This window comes from Plectropomus leopardus, chromosome 3 (genome assembly GCF_008729295.1).
Source record: "Plectropomus leopardus isolate mb chromosome 3, YSFRI_Pleo_2.0, whole genome shotgun sequence".
NCBI classification, from domain to species: Eukaryota; Metazoa; Chordata; class Actinopteri; order Perciformes; family Serranidae; genus Plectropomus; species Plectropomus leopardus.
The window spans coordinates 34,609,518-34,628,586 of NC_056465.1; the positions used below are offsets into that span (position 1 = coordinate 34,609,518).

General features: G+C 36.8%; 1 protein-coding gene across 1 annotated transcript in view; it reads right to left on the bottom strand.

The window, feature by feature from the left end:
• Positions 1-19,069, bottom strand: part of LOC121940998 (LIM domain containing preferred translocation partner in lipoma) — a 185,512-nt gene that overhangs the window by 106,710 nt on the left and 59,733 nt on the right. The window contains 1 exon segment of the mRNA XM_042483690.1: positions 15,178-15,353. Within this exon segment, the coding sequence (XP_042339624.1) occupies positions 15,178-15,349 (172 nt within the window). The 5' untranslated portion in view covers positions 15,350-15,353.

The window sequence follows — 19,069 nt, forward strand, 5'->3', positions numbered from 1 at the left end:
TTTTCATCAGATATGGCACAACAAGGGAAAAGACAGTAAAGTCTTTTACTCTGCATTTAAAAAAAAAAAATCATGTTCATATGATAACACTGTGAGAAGGATCCTCGTGCTGACACAAAAACAACCGAAAACACTGAAAAAAGTAATGCCTACATAACCCTGCCACACAACTTTAATAAAGACAACCTGATCCGACTTTGAACCCTAAACAAATTAGTCTTTTCATGAAAACCTGTGAAATAATGCAAAGAGCAACTTGTTAAGAAATGCTCCACAATCAGGAAGTTAGTGGATGGGAAAAATTAGTTAAAAAAACAAAAACAAAAGTTAGGGGAAAAAAAGTCCAAAAAGCTGCATTTATAAATAATCATAGTTATACATTCAAAAATATTTAACAGAATTTCTAAGCACTTTTTTCAGGCCATGTCCTTGTTTTTGTTTTTTAGTGTTATTGTTTGTTTTTCATTTTCGCCCTTTGTTTGTTTTCCCTAATTTTTAGGTAATTTTTATTTATACTAACAATAATTCTTTATTTTGGGGTTGTTGTTTTTTAAGTTACTCACTGCCCTCTTCCCATAATTTTGACAGAAATCAAGCCATTTTGCTCGGGTTTCAAAGGGTTAAAAAATACAAACCTAATGTAACGCCCCCTCCCCGACTCAAACCCTCGATCTCTGCCTTCATCACCCAGTATTTCTCCTATTCCTGAATAAATCTAAAAACCAACACGGGTTTGAGCTGTTGAGCACTGTGTGTCGTGCAGATCTGCGCGGCGCTGACGCCGTCATGTCACGTCAAAGCAGTGTGAACGAGGCAGAGCGAGAGCGGCTTCTGTGCCGTGAATGAAGCCGGCTCCATTTGTGACAATAGGGAGTTGAAAGCTCCAAGTGAGCACTAATGAGAGAAGCAGCAGGAAGACCTACTTAATACGACAACTTCCCCTGTCTTTATTGAGCAATTACTTTTAAGTAGCTTCTTTGTGAACAAGGAATCCTAATCAGTGATTAAAGTTATTTGAGAGGCCATAAGAGGTATAATTGGTTATCGGGATCCGGAGTATTGTTAAGAGGAGGATAAAAAGGGTGGAGATGGATCCAGCTGTGACACCGCGACTAATATTAAACTTAGTTTTTCAAGTAAGTGACACATTTATAAACACTTGGAGTACTGTATACGACTAATGACGGCCAACTCTGACACGCTTGCTTTAAACTACGGATTTTGTTGCAGGATGACACACAAAAAAGTGGTAGATTATAGTGCTTTGTAGGAAGAAAAGGTTGCACATGAGAGTTTTTTAATAGTTCTGCTCTTTGGTGAGGATTAGTACACTCAGTGGGAGCTGAAGGTTGAGCATATGTTTATAGAATTACATATGTACAATATTATCAGAGTTATATGTGTGTAAGCGCCGGCCATCTGGTGTTTAAAGACTTAGGACAAAGCCCAGCACGACTGTCTTTCGCATAATGCATCCAACATTTCAGTGAAGTGTTTGCAAAAGAAAAAGCACAGGAGATAAAACTGAAGAAACCTCAAACACAGGGAGAGTTTCGTCCCGTCACTATAAAAAAAACACACAAAAAAAACACAGCATGTTGCCTGTGTGTTGCCTGTGTGCACTGAACATAAATTATCTCCCAGGATGTGAACTTGATTTATTGCTGAAAGCTTCTGTTCACGCACGCTGCAATGAGCCAAAATAAGGGCAGGGGAGTGAAACAGTTGTGTCCACGTGTCACGGGACAATCACAGCTCTACTTAAAGGGATAGTTCACAATTTTTGATGTCGGGTTGTATGGAGAACTCATTTGTAGACAGTATATTACACACAGTGGACGTCAGTCTGCAAGCTCCCAATATCGAGGAGCCGACTGAAGGCTAACATAGATGCTAAGCAACGTAGCGCTGTAGGGTAACATCATCATCTGTATTTAACCCTTTGAAACGTGAGCAAACTGGTTTGAATTCTTTCAGAAAAATGTGGAGAAGACAGCAAGCAACTTAAAAAGACATGGTCCAAAAACAAGTAGAGAAATAATAAATAAATAGATAAATGAATAAATGACGGGGAAAGAAGTTAAAGAAATAAAAAAGTGCTTAACATTAACAGTCTTTACCTTAGATCTTCCATTAAACATTTTTCTTTAACATAATTTTAAATATAAGTCCATTGCGATTATAAATACAGTTTTCGGTCCGGTTCTCGTGCTTTTGATTTTTGGTTATTGTTATGATATTAAAACATGCTACTTGTTGGCACTTGTGCACTGATCTAAGCTCTGAATTAGAATATAAAAATACAATTAAAAAAAGGCACTTTAGCTTACTTGTTCCCTAACTAGGCACAAAAAAAATAAAAAAATAAAAAATCAGTAGCTGATGCCAATATCAGTGAAATTTCATAATTCTCCATTTCTAATTTGATACTATGGGAAACAAGGACAAAACAAAAATCCCATTTTCATAAATTCATCTACTTTGTTGTTATTTTTTTTTAATAATATTCCAATAATCCCCTTTTTAAAACTTTTTTTTGGGGGTAATTTTCTTGTCACCTTTTATTAATTTCTTGCAATTTGCGAGACATTTTTTGCCAAGTCGCTCATTGCCTTTTCCCCGTGTTTTTGAAAGAAATCAAACCAGGGTTCAAATGGTCACATGTGAAAGGCATCTGAACGCAGCAAAAGAAAACTGATGTCGATCCACGTTTCAAAGGGTTAATACACTGACTATAGATAAGCACCACAAACAATCCCACAAAATCCTGACTCTCCCTTTAAATTGAGATGTTGGACTGTTTAAATGTCTTCTGTTTCTAAATGGTTAAGCCTTTTTATATTTGAACAAACTTGGACGTAATCTGTATTAAATAAATAAAAGAAATCAGAGAAGTGGCTTTATGTTATTCAGTAGCAAAAAATCTTTAATCCCTCCCAGACAAAGTGGACAAAGTGTTTTAAGTCCTGGGTGTCAGTCCACATGCTTTATCTCCACAAACCCGCTCCAAGCGTGCTGTGGCAGAGGTTGAGTGCACATTGTTTTGACATAATTATGGAGCTGTTTTATTCCATCTTCCGCTGGAGAAGAGCAGCTGAGCCCTGCTCTTAATTAGCATGATATGTATAGAGAAGTGATTTATGACTCCATTTGGTTTGGAGATGGAAGGGAGGGATTTGAGGTCTTTGGAGATATACTTGTTTTAAGTGTAAAGGAGCAGACCGAAATTGGCTTCTGCTAGTCTCAGGAGAATTCCCACGGGAGGAGAAATTCAGATCGGGGAACAATAGGCGGATTATGTTTCAGTATGAAAGCAAAGAAACAAATACTGTGAATAGGTGAATGGTTTTAGAGCCGGAGGTTTTTTTGGGGTTTTTTTTTTTTTTTTTTTCATCTTAAAAACTTGAAACATCAAATGGGCTGAACAATTAGTGCCTCAAAATGGGATGTTAGTGAGGTTTGCTGATGAGTGAAAGCGTGATTCATCAAAGGCAGAGAGAGGAGCGCTGCTGTCATTTCTTATAAACAAACGGGAGAGAGAGCAAATGAAGCCAGTCAAATGTCACGGCAGACAGTCACTGCTGTGTAAACTCAGACGGTTTCATAACTTGAAACCTTTCCAAGCAGCTTCTGCCATGCTGAGAATCTACTGTAAACCTGCAGTCAGTCACTCTATACGACAGCTGTCAGAGGGCGTGCAGGGGTTAACGGGTCATACATCAACTTCAGCCTCATATCACATGACTTTATGACATTTTGTGCTGAAATACCTGTGAGAGGATCCCAGACTAACAAGTTCCACAGTGTAAATATTATGGTGACATTTAAACACAATTACCATCTAATGGATACTTAATGTAATTTATTACACGTCTTAATCTCTTTGATGGAGAACATTTTGCATCAGACGCGTTAATGCACCAAGTGAAACGATAGCAAACTGCTTAAAATATCAAACATAAAGGGTTCCTACAGCAGCTTAAAACAACTAAGTTAGTTTTAAAGACTTTTTAAATGCAACTTGGAATTTATGACTAATTTTACAAGAGGAAAAGCAAACATGAACCCACTGTATGTCAGTTACTTACAATTTTCACAAACGTTTGCTGTAACATAAAATATTACTTCATATTACTACATCTCTTGCCTGACCTTAACTATCTGTGACAGTATGTGCGTTTGACGTACCGGCGTTGGTTGCCATGTGCTTTTGTTGCCTAAACAAAACCACGTGCAGCGTCATCACGCCGTGTGCTCGTGTTGACACTATAGCAGAGGAACGTAGCAGACACAGAAGGATACCTAGACAGTAATATGCAAACACTGAAGATCTCTGCAAAGCAGCAACATGTGGGATGAGACCTGGGATTAGGGCGAGTGAGAGTGGCACCAAAATGGGAAATATTTTGTATTTATTGGCGAGTTTTTGTGTTGATTTTGTGTCTCTGACTCTGCATGTGGGAATCAACCGCATTGATTGTGCTGAGTATGAAAAATGCGTATGCACTGTCTTGTACTGTTTGCAGTATGCTGCAAAATCTTGGTTAGAAGCCGTTTTTATGGCTTTGTGGATCCTCTGCTCTGAGCATTCAGGCCGAAAACAAAGTACAAGTGTAAGTGGCAACACTATCCTAATCTGTGTGATGTTAATGCAAGAGGCATACAGTAAATTATTTTTTAAAAAGGTCTTTGCTGCAAATTATTTTGAGATTTACGATGCAAGAGATTCATAAAATGGTACTTCCTATGTGCCAAGATTTTTTAAGTCTATGAGGGACTTTTTTAAGCTCCTACTGAAGAGTAGAAACAAGAAGAACTTTAAGTAACGAAAGTGTACAGTACAAACATGAGCCAAAGCAGCACCATCAACCATACTATTTAAAAACCCGTTCAAACAATTGTAGTAAAACGTAACGCAGACAAATGGACAGACAGTAAAGCCAAAGCTTAAGTGATATGCAACTGTTCAACTGTGCAACTTTGACCCATCAAAGCAAAATATAATAATCTTCGAAAGCACGGTGTTGCTCTACAAACTGCCGGCACGCTCACTTCAACATTTTTATTAGCGTGCAAATGCAAAAGTGATATAAAATGATGTGTCATGACTTTCAACTTTTCAAGGATAGTTTTTTTTTTTTTTTCCAAATCGGCTAGGTGTAATTTCAGTTAGCAGGCATATGTGAAGAAAGAGACAAAATAGGGAAAGAAATTAAAGAAACGTACATGATGATAAACAAAACCTGGCGCGTAGACACATATTAGAGCTGTGTTACATCGTCAGCTACAGAAAAAAAATTGCTGCTTTGTTACATTTTAGGGAAAATTATCCAAGGAAGATTACTGCCAAACTTTCATTACACACAACAAAAAAACATAAATTCCCCAAAACTTTCAAAAAATGTTTCTAATTCCATGACTTTTACAGGTTTTCCATGATCGTAATCACACATCACTTCATGGCCGCTCAGTTTGTGCAATCAAACCGAAGAAAAACTTTTTTCCCGTGTGCAAATTAGTTTTTTAAATCTTACTCAGCATTCAAACTTCCTTTGATTGTGAAGACATCACTTTGAAACAACCGACAGGACATGAAGAAAAATATTTTCACAATGTTTTGACCCTTTAGTACGGGTGCGAAGTTTTGGAGAAGTGAAACGTTTCATTGAGGCTGCAGAAGAGCCGACAGCAGATGAAACGTGAGACAAAAGGCTCTGCACTGTAAAAAAATATCACGAGAACAAAGAAAAACTTTGAAGCAAAGATTAAAAGAATCAAACAGTTCAGAGACTTTACACGCGCTGCAGACAAAACACAAGTAGTTTTAAGGTATGTGTTCCACTTAGATAAAAGTGGCCTTTGTATACGCTCAGAGCGCGAGCCTGCGGGTTCTACGGGGACAGACACGCTCACTGGTGGATTTCCTGTAAATTCTCCTGGTGACACCCATGAGGGACTTTGACATAACAACCGGTAGTCAGTTTGCCTCTGGCCACTCAAGCAGGGAGGAATAAAAACAGCTTATGCACATGTTCGACACTTTTGAACTGCTCTGAGCAAACAATTAGCGCGTTTCTGGTAACTTAGTGCGAGAAGTTTGATCAAAAACAGCACTTCACGGATGTTTTCAACTTTCACTATGATTATCTCGCAACAAAAAAACTTGTTAACCTTCACAACTGCAGACGAGAAAAAAACCAGCATGTAACTGCCACATAATTAACAACATTTACGTGTTTTTATAGAGAAATATAATCATATATATCAAGTTACAGATTCAAATCTATCTATTTATAATGTAAATATATGCTGAATGAGGCTGCTGCTGATGACTCATTCTCGTGTGAATCATTTTCTTGCAGTGCCAGACTCTTTGGTCACGCCGTATGAAACACTCACTTCATACAGAAAAAAAAATCCCCATTTAAACGCTTGACTAAGATCGTTCTAAACAGATATTTGAAGAAGCTGTTGTGGATGAAACGATTGCAAGTCATCAGCTCGAGAGATCTCTCTCTTGATCTCAGTGACTTAATATCACAATAAAAAACACTCATCAGAGTCATCAGAAACTGAATCTCTGGTCTGTTTCAGGAATATGACCTCCGTCCTCGACATCACGACACTTTGCTGTCATGCGTCGTTTACACAGAGACGGAGAAGTCCCACAGAGCGTCAACAGACACTAACTACTCGCCAACACATGTTGATCTATACAGACAGCTGCATGCAAATCCAACGGCATGTGTGCAAAACATTTCACCCTGGACACAATTCTATGACTTTCAATAAAAAAAGGGATGTCAAGGTAGAAAGCTATTAGCATAAAATAGGGATGTGAGGTCTCTTTGTTACAACAGATTTCAAGGAAGGCCAGTTAATTCCACGACGTGTTGGTGCACCTGTTACCTCCTCCATCTGCCAAAACATGAAGGCTCTGTTTTCAACAATTTTCAAAGTCTGACAGCAATAAATGAGCCACTGTTGTCAATACTGTTTTAACCTAACTGAACCTAATGTGCTTAGGACAAACTGCAAAGGCAGTTTTTATTGCAGGGCTGTTGCACTGGATTGCATTACCTTGAACAGTTATTCCTAATATTTTGTCCACATCTACTACAGTGTGTTGCAGAGCTGCTCGTGATCTAATTCGCAGATCATGAACAGCTAATTGCAGTCATATTAGCGTCCTTTTAAAGGAGCCGTGTGTAGGATTTATAGGCATCTAGCAGTAGGGACTGCAAGTTCCAAAAAGTATAAGTACAATATGCTGAATATTTCTCACTTGGAAGAAATTTGGAAATACGTCCATAAGATGTGCAGAAATAGTATAATAGTATGTAAAAGTTTATAAATATAAAAAAATACTGCATTCTGCTACAATGTAACAAACACTGTAGAAACAAGAATAAGAAATCTAAATATATAGGTATGGTTAAAATACATACTGAGAGAGTGATGTCACTGAGATGAAATTGTATGTATATATATATATATATATATATATATATATATATATATATATATATATATATATATATATATATATATATATATATATACACGCACATGCATACAATTTCATCATTGTTTCATAAAAGGTGTCATTTCCTTGTCACCTTTTGCAATTTTTATTTATTTATTTATTTAAACTGTGGGATATTTCTTGCAAAGCTGGTCATTATCTTTTTTTCCCCCGTTTTTTTTTTTTTTTTAAAACTTCCTCAGGATTCAGAGATTTAAATGCTTGTGAAAGGTGTCTGAACACACAAGAAAAATCATGCCAGTGAAAAAGGGTTAGAATACCCCTAAAACTTGCAGAAATTCAGAAAAAATTCAAATTCAAAATCAGTTCAAATGTTGCAGCAAAGAACATAAAAGAACTTGAGTTATCTGTGCCAAAAGCAATCAGGGCCGACCTCCCTACAGTGCATGTACCGCATGAGATCAACTTAAACCCTAAAATCTGATCCGTTGTAAGGAATTTTTGAGTGAAGGGTCACCGTCTGAGACCTATATGTCATTCACTTCCTCCTGCTGGGGTTTAAATCAGAACAAGTTCTCCCTAAAAAATCTGAGGGCAGACCTCTCTAGCTGTGCACCGCCCCGTCTGCACCGGCTCCTTTGTCCGCACAATAAACACGGCCTCAGACGGCTCATTCCAGCCCCGATCCTGGCCCCTGCGAGACAAAGGGACAGCGAGGCGCTGTGCCAAATTGACTTGTCCCTAATTTTTATGCTAATCCTCAATTTTACATCAGACGGTCCGCACATTTGATATAAAAGATATTAAATAAATAAATAAAGGGAGACCCAGATAATCTGTTCATAAAGACGTCTTATCCTTTGACAAGTGGAGATGTCTGCAGATGGCTTTACATATTTGCATGTTCAAACTGCTGACAACAACCACTCAGCAGCATCACTATTAAATGTTTTAATAAATGTTGTGACCCACATTTTGCCACTTCAATTTTAACTTCAACATGCTGCAACCTATAGAAAATCTGAAACAAGCAATGAAAAATTAAACACTTATTAATTAGCGTTTCCTCCATATTTCCCATTTCAATCAACAGTAACAGTCAGCACTTTATGTTGCTGCTGTCAAAGTCAGTGTGACCTTTGTACAAAATAGAGAGGAAAAAACCTGTTTAACAATTTTTAAGGTCATCGAGGTCATGAGATAATTACAGTGTAACGCTGATGCAACTGAATTCATAAAAATAAAACATTTACATAACAAAATGTACAAAAATGTGTTTGGACTCTTTTTATATTGTTTCATTAATCTTCTTAACGCCTGGACAATGATTAATTGTGGAATATAAAACTGCGGTAACACGTCCAGATTAAATGTTTTGTAGCAAAATGACATGTTGGAATTATGAGGCTTTAATGACGCTACAAATCATCAGCTGGGAATAAAATCTGTTTTAATTTGCTACAAATCTGTGACCAGAGGGCTGTGAACAATTAAGTTTTTAATCGCAAAAAAATTGCTGATTTTCAGTAGTTTACCCTTTGAAACTTAAATCGACGTCACTTTTGCTGTGCTGTATTCTGACGCCTGTCACAAGTATCTAAATCTTTGAACTCGATTTTTTAAATAAAAAAAAAAGGGAATAAGCAACTTGATGTCCCCCAGTTTGCAAGAAATTAGGAGATTTAGAAAATTAATTATTTTTTTAAACCTGGGGAAAAAATGTCAAGACACAATATTTATAATTTTCATAATTATGTATTTTAAATAATTTTAAAATATTCTAATTTTCAAGCACTTTCTTAGGTATGTTTTATTTGTTTTGGTTGTTTGTTTTGTAATGTTCTTGAAATTTTTAACAATTTCTTGCTACTTTTTGGGTCGATTTTTCCCTTTTTTTTTTACGTTGCTCACTGCCTTCTTCCCACATTTTTGAGAGAAATAAATCCAATCTGCCCAGATTTCAAAGGGTTAATAGTGGTTAACAACATTTTTTAAAGGCATGTTTACAATTCCATTATCTTACATTTCCAAACAGTTTTCAAGTCCATATTATCAAAGTAAAGCGATCCTTACTTATTGGGAATCAAATGACAGCGTTTGTTGTTAGGTTAGTTGTTTACTGATTCATACAGCTCATGTACACCTGAAACTATTGTTCCCCACGATGGTAAGAAATATGACTGATCACAACATGTCAACCTGAGGATGTCACCATGGTGACTGGTCTGTAGTCAGTTTCCAACCATTCAGCAACCGTGCAATTAACTTTTTTTCTTTTAAAAGTATCACCTGTAGATTTGAAACACAGGTGCTCTTTGGATTCAAAGACAAAAATGACCAAATGCATAGGCATCAAACAATTATTAAAGGCTTTTTAACTTCTGCAAAACAGTGTGAACTGGATTTTTTTGGTTTTGGCTGTAGTTAATGTCTTCGAATAATTTTCATTCAGAGATCTGTGGCGATTTGCATACTCCAAAATAGCACTTTGCTTGCTTTGGTAATGCTGTGAAATGGCCTTGCTGTTTTTCCATAGCCAAAATTTAGCCTAACTTCTGAGCGTTATCTGTCCCCCTTCCTGAGAAGCTAGCATGACGGTTGGGATCACTGGATTCCTCTGGTCTTCTAGTTTCATGATACCAGTATCATCACTGTAGCTTTAAAACTCAGCCCATTGCGTCCCGTGTAAGACGGGAATGTCAGCTGTCAATTAATGTGATTGAAAACAAAAATATCGTGTTATGTGCATTCCTAAATTGCATCATGACTAACGTGTTAACACTGACAGTCCTCATGAATATCAACATGAAGAGATCGTAGATTTGTTTCTTACTTTCTTCTGGGTGTGACACTAGAAATTAAAGGTAAAATCACTCAAATACTGTAACTGAATGTTATTGTTAAAAACTGGATATCATTATAATTTTTTTCAGAGGGCTCCAAATATATACATACATTAATTATAGGCTGAGCCAAACTACTTACACCTAGAGCCAAATTTACACATTTTTCCAAGACGAGATGAGTGGTGATGTTTTGGTTTTTTACTCATTTTTGGGCGGAGCTCAAACAGGAGCCGTCTAAGAACAAATTTTTACAAAACTAACATCTGGAGCAGCAGACATGTCCACAACTCAAACCACAAACCCCAACAGACAACAGTGTTTTCAACCTAACAGCGTGCTCACTGCCTCCTAAATTTCATAACCGTTTCCCCTGTTTTGGATGCCGAGGGTTCTCAGAGGGGTTTGAGGGTAGAAGTTTAGATAATGTTCACATTACAACACATAACCCAGATGGGAAGGAGGGAGATACATGGCTGAATATTCAGGTAAACTGTGCACTTAACAGTGTAAAGTGCAAAATAATAAAAAAAACTAATTAGAATATTAACAATAATATTGCTAATAAAAAAAGTGATTTTGTAATTTGTACAATATTGCACAGCCGTCAACTTAATTTCTCTCAGTTACGTTTTTTTTTCAGTGTTCATCGTTCAGGAGGTTTTTACCAGGAGCCGAATTATCCGCAGAGGTCTCTTCCTCTCTCAAACAAATGTATCCGGTGATTAAGACTGGTAAAAACACTGAAAAAAGTTGTTTGATGCTAGAAATCTGCGTTTTTTAGATGCTGTATGGCACTGGCGGGGCTGGAGCTGAGCTGCTGCTAATGTTTGCTCCTTTGATAACTTAACATCCAGACGTTCAGGAGTTTTTTACCGGGAGCAAATTTATCTGCAGATTTCTCTTCCTCTCCAAAACAAACAGCCCATAGGATTTCAAACAGTAAAAACACTGAATAAACAGTTTTATGTTACACATCAGTGTTGCTCCAATGGTGTTGCAGGGGCTGATGTTTGCTCAGTTTGCTTTTTTGATAACTTAATATCCAGAAGTCTGATGATTGAAGTCCTATATCAGGTTAAATATATGGAAAATAAAAGTAAGAATAAAATTGTGCCTTAAAACTGGATAAAATGTAGATTCATACCAGCACCTTGGAGACGTCACAACTCTGACTGTGTCCTTGATAAAACTACAAATTTCTCTGGGTTTGAACATTGTTGGAAATGTCTGGGATAATGTGGGCACACAAACCAGCAAAATATATAACACTGGTCTAATTATTTTTAAATATCTTAATGCAAATATATATTATTTCTTCAACATTTGCAAAAAAATGCCACTTAAATGCCTTTTTGGTAGCATTGAGTAGGTGTCTTCTTCTTTTAGTTTTATTTTCTATCAATGACTTCAAAAGATTTTAAATGACATTATTCTCATATTTTCCTCTTAAAAAAAGAAGAAGGTTTCTCCTTTTTGTATAAATCCTCCTATTATTGTGCATCTTTGGGTCAAAAGCCCCGAGTTTATTATGATGTCCTTAAACCTAAAATTCAATCACATCTTAATTCTGTACTTACTTCTCTAAACACCAGGAGTTTAAAAGATATTTTTTTAAAGGAAGCTTAATATTATATCTTCTAATACGAGCGTCTCACTCAACAGATATTCCTCATCAAAGCTGATTATAGAGGCAGTTGTTTCACTGTGAAGTCATATCTGTCTCATGTGAAACACAGAGTTACGCTCCGCAGAGCGAAGCCTCCACTTCATTCCACTTTATCTCAAACCATCTCCGTCTCAGATATAAATCTTAATCGTTCCAGACCAAAACTCTGACTGCTGCAATCGAACAAAGACTAATTAAATAAGTTACACATAGAAATTATAGTCCTTGAACTATATTAATAAATGTGTATGTTACATATTAACTCTTAATGCTGGAACCTGTTTTTTACACAAACCAGCAGCTCCCCAGAGGCCTAAAAGCTCAAGGCTTCCTGGACTCACACATGGCTGCAAACCACAGCGCTCACACTGTATGTTTATTAGAAATGATGCAAAATTGTTCAATGATCGAGAGGAGGGATAAAATTTCAGGGGAAAATTTCATTTTAAAACTTACAGTGTTCATACGACCACAAAAAGTTTTTGTATATCAATCTGTGACGTGAAGCTACTGAACAGTTTAATGTGGAGCTAAACTATGAAACAGTTTAAAAATGTGTATAAAAACATGATTTTCACCAGAAACGGGGGACGTAGAGGGTGTTTGACAATCACCAGGTGTTTACAGTGGTTACTGTTAATTTGTTTTGTGGTTTGAAATTTATTTTTTCCTACTTTATCGTCCTCTTTTTCGGTGTGAGGTTTACATTAATAATGTAATAATAATGTCCTTAATTGTCCATATTGTGTGTGTGTGTGTGTGTGTTTCTACTTGTTTGTATAATCACTTCTATGTTTTCTTTTTACATGTTCGAACTAAATCAAATCAAAACAACAAATCCTCTGTCACAATGCAAAGATGAGAGTGCATGCATGAACCAGAGCTCTGTGCACTTTTTTAGGCCTTTTCCCAACTCAGATTGAGCAGTTTAATACCAGTATTCAACGATTTTTTTTTCTCCATAAGCTATAAAGTTTTAACATTTGAACGAGGCTCAGCAGGACGTTTAGTGTAACAGCTGCATTCATACAATATCATAAACAAGCTAACTGCGACATGACAACAAGTCTGGTCGACTTAAAGCAATCTCGATTGACTGAGGTGTCTCAAACTGATGATTCAAATCTCCAACTTTCAGGGGCCAGCCCTACTCTTTCTGCACGTGCTACATGATCAGAAGCAAAAATAGGAGACAGATTACAGGACCGTAACAAGGTTTTTCAGTTCCTGGTGAGTTATGATATAAGTCAGAGTCTGTGCTGCCACATAAAACCACACTTTCTTAGTCGAGAAGTACTTTGACAGCCACATCTTAATAACGTGACACAAAATTCAGTTTGCACTCAGTCAAAGAACATCTCACCAAACCAAAACTACACATGTAGATCCATGTTACAACTTAAGAAGTGCACGAAATAAAGCGCAGATCTCAGCCAGGCGACCAAGCAGCCGTCCGGACTGATCCTGGCTGATTCTTGAAACTCGAGCAGCATCCCAGAAGTGAACCATAACTGTGTATTTTGACAGACCTGCAGCGTTATGCACAGATCAGATCGAAAATCTGTTTGATATTATGAAAATATTGCATTAGTTTTACACGAATCTTTAATGGTAACCCACCTAATAACAATATAAAACAGTCAATTAAGTTTTTTTTCTTTTTTTTTTTTTACATTTTTGAATGTTGGTTCAGTAGAAAAAAATGAACGTGTGGGTGAATGAACAGTGTAACTATGACGATAAAATGGTTTCTCGCATCACTGAGTTTGCATGTTCAGCGTCTTGTTATGCTCCTATAGTACAGAATTTGTTAGTACATTACTGCTTCTTTCTGTTTTGTTGGTAATTGTGAAGCTTTGCTGAGGCCTGTTCACAGTTCAGATGCAGCGTACTGTCAGCCAGAGTCACATCTTTTATCAATAAGGTTTTTCGGACTGTAAAAATTCCATATTATTAACATTATAAAAAGCTTTGTCTGGCAAAAAACTGGGTGAATTGGAATCTGTGTTACTTAAACAAATAACTAAGATATTTGCGTTGTTAATGGTTGTGTTTTGTAAGAATATTATCAATAACTGTTTTAAAGTGAAATATTTAAGGCATTTAAAGTTGGTTTGTGTCTGCTGTGGACTGTACGACTACCCACAATCAATACAGTGACCCTGCTACTCAAGTTCACTTGCTCCTGAGGGAAAGCTGAAGAGGTCACTGCAGAGAAAAAGAAAAGATTTGAGCAGAAGTGGAAACATGAATGCGGACTGATTCTAAAAATGGAGAGGGCAAAATAAAATGTTTGATGTCAGCAAAGTCTGACATTTGTAACGTATGAGATCGTGAACAGTTTTGGCCTGAGCGAATCAGGCGGTAAAAATAGTGAAAACAAGTCACACGTCGTTTTTCCATGAACACATTTTTATGCACATTTTGAAAATCTTTATGGAAACTGCAAAATTCGAACGTTCGTGGCAAAAACTTTTTATGATCGCTTGAGGTGTTTTTTTTTGTCGAAGGAGTTGATGTGTTAAATGGGACATAGAGACGCTTTTGATGAATAAATTCTAATTTAGCGAACATTTAACTCACATGTCCGATCAACTAAATTCCCTTTTGGCATCTTCTCTTCTGGTTTTAAGAGATAATTTTAAACATAAAGCCTTATTTAAAGAGAGCAGCACTGGCAAAATGATTTAGCAAAATTAAAGCACATCTTTCTACATACTGAGGAAATAATAATCTCTTCTTTGTATCCAGACAAATTTACTGGGTTTCAGTCTGGACATAGTAGCTTTAGGATATATGAAGGGTTTTTGAGACTATTTTACTGGTTAGTTTTCTTGTTCTGTTGGGAGATAATTTGGCTTATTGCTGGTCACATGTCCTCATATCATTGCTTTCTTCTTGTTTTTGAGAGCAGACTTTTTGCATTTTTTTTGCTCCAAAACCACTTGATGGATACATGCCTACTTCAAATTCATTTCCTGCAAAATTTAAAAAAATAATAATAAATCACCTGAAAATTGAATGGAAACATGACGAGAACAAAAAGACACTGATTACATGCAGAAAATAAACTCTAGCTAGTGGGAAACAATACTTTTCTTGCTTTGTACTTGGTTTAAATAGAGCAGCGTTGGCTTAAAGGTTTCAGTTTAAAATCTGTGTTTGTTCTGTGTCGTTACCTGCAGGCTCAGGTTTGTAAGGGTTGAACTTGGGCTTGGGTGCGACCACAGGGGCGAATTTCTTGGGTGCCTGCTGCTGGGAGACGGAGATGCTCGCACTACCCAAAGAGGGAACGGTCTCCATCCTGGCAGCCACCTGTCCCGTCTGGTCGTTACCCGCTGGGCTCCACATGGTTCTGAGGAGAAAAGAAAAAAGTTTTTAAAATTGAAGCTTGGACACTGTGAATTAAAGGACTCAACATTAGCGATGGAGACTCTCTTAAACATGGCACAAGGCTTTTAGAGCTACTAAAATTAGAAAACTTAACTATGGATCACAATAGAAAGAAACAGTGTGTCTCTCTCTGTAAAGTGCTCAGGAAAAACGTCTGAACCAGCTTCTTTTATAAGCAGAAAGATGCATTTTGTTTCAATGGATAAAGTCCAGACATCCAACTGTTAACCACTGGCATGGAGAAATATTTAAAGTCTTACAGATGGAGCACAGAGCTCAGTTTTTAAGGAGAATGAGAATTTTGGACAAGATGTGGGCGTCTTTCCTAAATAACCAACAGAACTGCAGAGCCAACTTTATACGTAGAGGGCGCTGCAACACTGACTGTTGTCCCTCGTATTATCGATTTTGTGTTTTCCCTGATACATGTCAGAAAAGACAGAAAAACTGTGAGCACACAATATCCATGTAAGGTCCTATGTAGTATTGCAATATCTATGAATAACCTGCTTAAAAAAATATAGATATATATATATCAATATTATGTACTCTATTATATATTTTTATTACTTATTATTATTATCATTATCGTTATCATCATCATCATCATCATCATCATCATCATCATCATCATCATTATCATCATTATTATTATTATTATTATTATAATTATTGTTATTATTAGTATTATTGTTATTATTATTATATTTTATTATTATTATTATTATTATTTTTAAACCCATAGGGTATATGTGATTTGCTCATACCAGCTATTACTGTCGTGTGTTTCGTATTTTCTGTCTGTTCTAAAAACTTAATAAAATATTGTTTTGTTATTTTTTTTAAAAAAGAAACAAATAATGTCAAAGAATCACAGAATCCAGCTCCAAACTGTTGTACTTCAATAACACAGCAACATTTATCTTGCAGTATTTTAATCTGGACCTCCTGCCAGCTGGAATAATCAGTAAAAATGATAAATAATCTGTTTCATGAAGGACAGGAGCACCGGTGATCCTGCCAGAGAAATAAGAGGCCTGGACTGAAGTCAAAAAGGTTCTCATGAGTCAAACTGCAGCAGCCCTTGAAAATGTAGATTAGAGTTTGACTCGATATTCCTGAAAAGGATCGCACTGATTAAAATAACACAAATGATTTGTGTTTTTTTCTATTAAAACTGTTCAATGCACAACTGATCGGCTGCACTGTGACGACAGTTATATGGGCGGTGGCTAATTTACTGTGGGGGTCGGTCGTGGAGGGAAATTAATCCTAAAAAGAATGACACTGCAAACGTAATATAGTATCCTCCTGATATTTACTGTACAGAGTCTGTCCCATAATACTGCATCTATTTCTGCTCCTAAAGACGGCAGCTGCACATTATCAAGCTCATCTAATGTTGCTGTTAGATGCAGCTTCTTAACCCTTTAAAATCTGAGCGAATGGGAGTAAGGCAATGACTTCACAACAAATTAGCCCAAAATAGCAAGGAATTAGTAAAAGTTACAATCAAATTACCTAAAAGAAATAGAACATAAAAAAGAAAGAAAAAATGGTCAGAAAAAAAGGAAATGGCCAAAAATTGTAAATGTAACTTAAATATACAGTTAAAATACACGTAAACGTGTTAGTCCGACTAAAATCGGTGTAACACACCCAGATAATGCGTCTGAAAGTCGAGCTATTCCGTCACGTTAGTCGGACTTTAGCTGGACTAGGCTTTCTGCACGTTCTCCGTGTCACCACAGCGGCCTCCCTCGGTGGTTAGGGATCGGGACCGATCATTATTTTTGAGGAAGGGGAGGGTGCTGCAGAACTGGTCGGGCATGTAAAAAAACAAACAAGCACTGAGGAGGGACTTGTATTTCTAATTTTGGCTAGCTGGCTATCGGCGTTTGTCATTACGTCACATTCTGTCAGTTTTTAAAGCAGCGTCCCACTGTGATAAATCCAGCTCGCATCGCATTAGTGATAAGCAATATGACTAATGATAAAATGTAAAATGTTTTTAAACAGACCAACGGAGCTACGAGTGTCCAATAGGTTGTGTGTAAGTCGAGGCGGCCGGTGTCTGCAACATAACAGAGATCAAACTTCAGAGGAGGACGTCATGTTTTTCACTTTTTGGGGTGATGAAATGAGACATGGGGAATTATTCCCTTAAAAAGATTAAAACTGAGCCCTTCTGACAACATTTTTGATACGAATCCGACAAAAGAGCTGTCCTTTATGGCTGCAGGTGTGTGAGCTGAACTGTCATCGTGTTTGGCTTAAAGTCAAACCGGACTGAAAATTTTCACACCAGCCAAAACTTAGTATTTGATCATAAACCACAAATTATGGCTAAAAAGGGAAAGCAGCTAAATAGAGAAGTGGCCAGCAGCTGTATTTATATATTTGTCCACCATCAGTGTATTATTCTGTCATGTGTTAAAAATCATTCTCAGCTCTTTTTTTTATCTATTTTTTTATTTTGAACTGCTGACCTGCTCAGTAAGACCCACTCTGTGTAAAACACAATTTTCTCATTTTTTCCACAATGTTTTTTAAGGATTTGTGCATATCAATGATTAACCAATGTCTCCATAATACATGTGTGTAAGATTAAAGTCTTCTTTGTATTTCAACTATTGAATCATACAATTAATGCAGCTGGTAAATAAAGCAATACACGCTGTTTCTGACACGCATCCATGTGTCCAATTTAATAAAGTAACAAGCTATCAAAGAGGAAAGGAAATCGCTTTGAACTCGCAACCTTTTTTACTCGCCTCCTTTCTTTACTACTCCACAAAAAAAGTGATGTGTGAAACAAAGAGCGCCCAAAACAACAAAGTGTTTTCAACCAAAAAGACTTCATAATATCAAAAAATGACCATCAGTGAATTTCGGCATTGATGCAGCTGTCAAAAACAAGATCAAATCAGTGTCTACAAAGTAGAGAGATTGTTATGGATTACTTCAATTTCAAATTTTATTAATTTATTTGTCTTTTTTTTAATGGAGGAGAGCATTTTTATTGTGAATTGTTCCATCAAAATGCAGCTAATATGGATTGATGTACTGACTTTTTTTTGTTATATTGTATAAGTGGACTTTTTTGGCCTTAATACAGTTACAGTGAGAACAACAGACTAAAAGACTTTGCTGGCTGAGGACACAAACATCCAGTATTTCACCATCACATTCTGAAATCACTTGAAATATTTGAACTATTTATACGCCGCGCTTTCCCCCCCGTCCCGTCCCTCTTTTTGTTTGTGTTTGTTGTTGCTGTGTTCTGATGTTTTTTTTGCTGTTTATTATCCTCCGTCTGACTGATACGGGGTTTACATTCTTTCTCCGGAGCACAGGAGAAAAAGCCCACGCACAATCATCTTTTAATATCTGCTCAAATCCCTGCTCCTCCTGCCGCCCGCTGAATGGTTTTTTACTTTTGATATTTCTCCCTGCTCTTAATGCTGCGATTCAGACACGCACCGGTGTCTCACACCCACCTGTCCTTTCAATGCAAATGCTTTGATTTCTCAACGCTCAAATGGCTAACAAAATAGGAGATGAATTAAAAAAAAGGAGGGAAGAAAAGGAGAAATGATCTTAGAGTGTGTGCGTAAGAAGGCTTGATACACGACAAGCTGAATGGAAAATGTCTGTTTCAGTGTGCGGTTACAATTT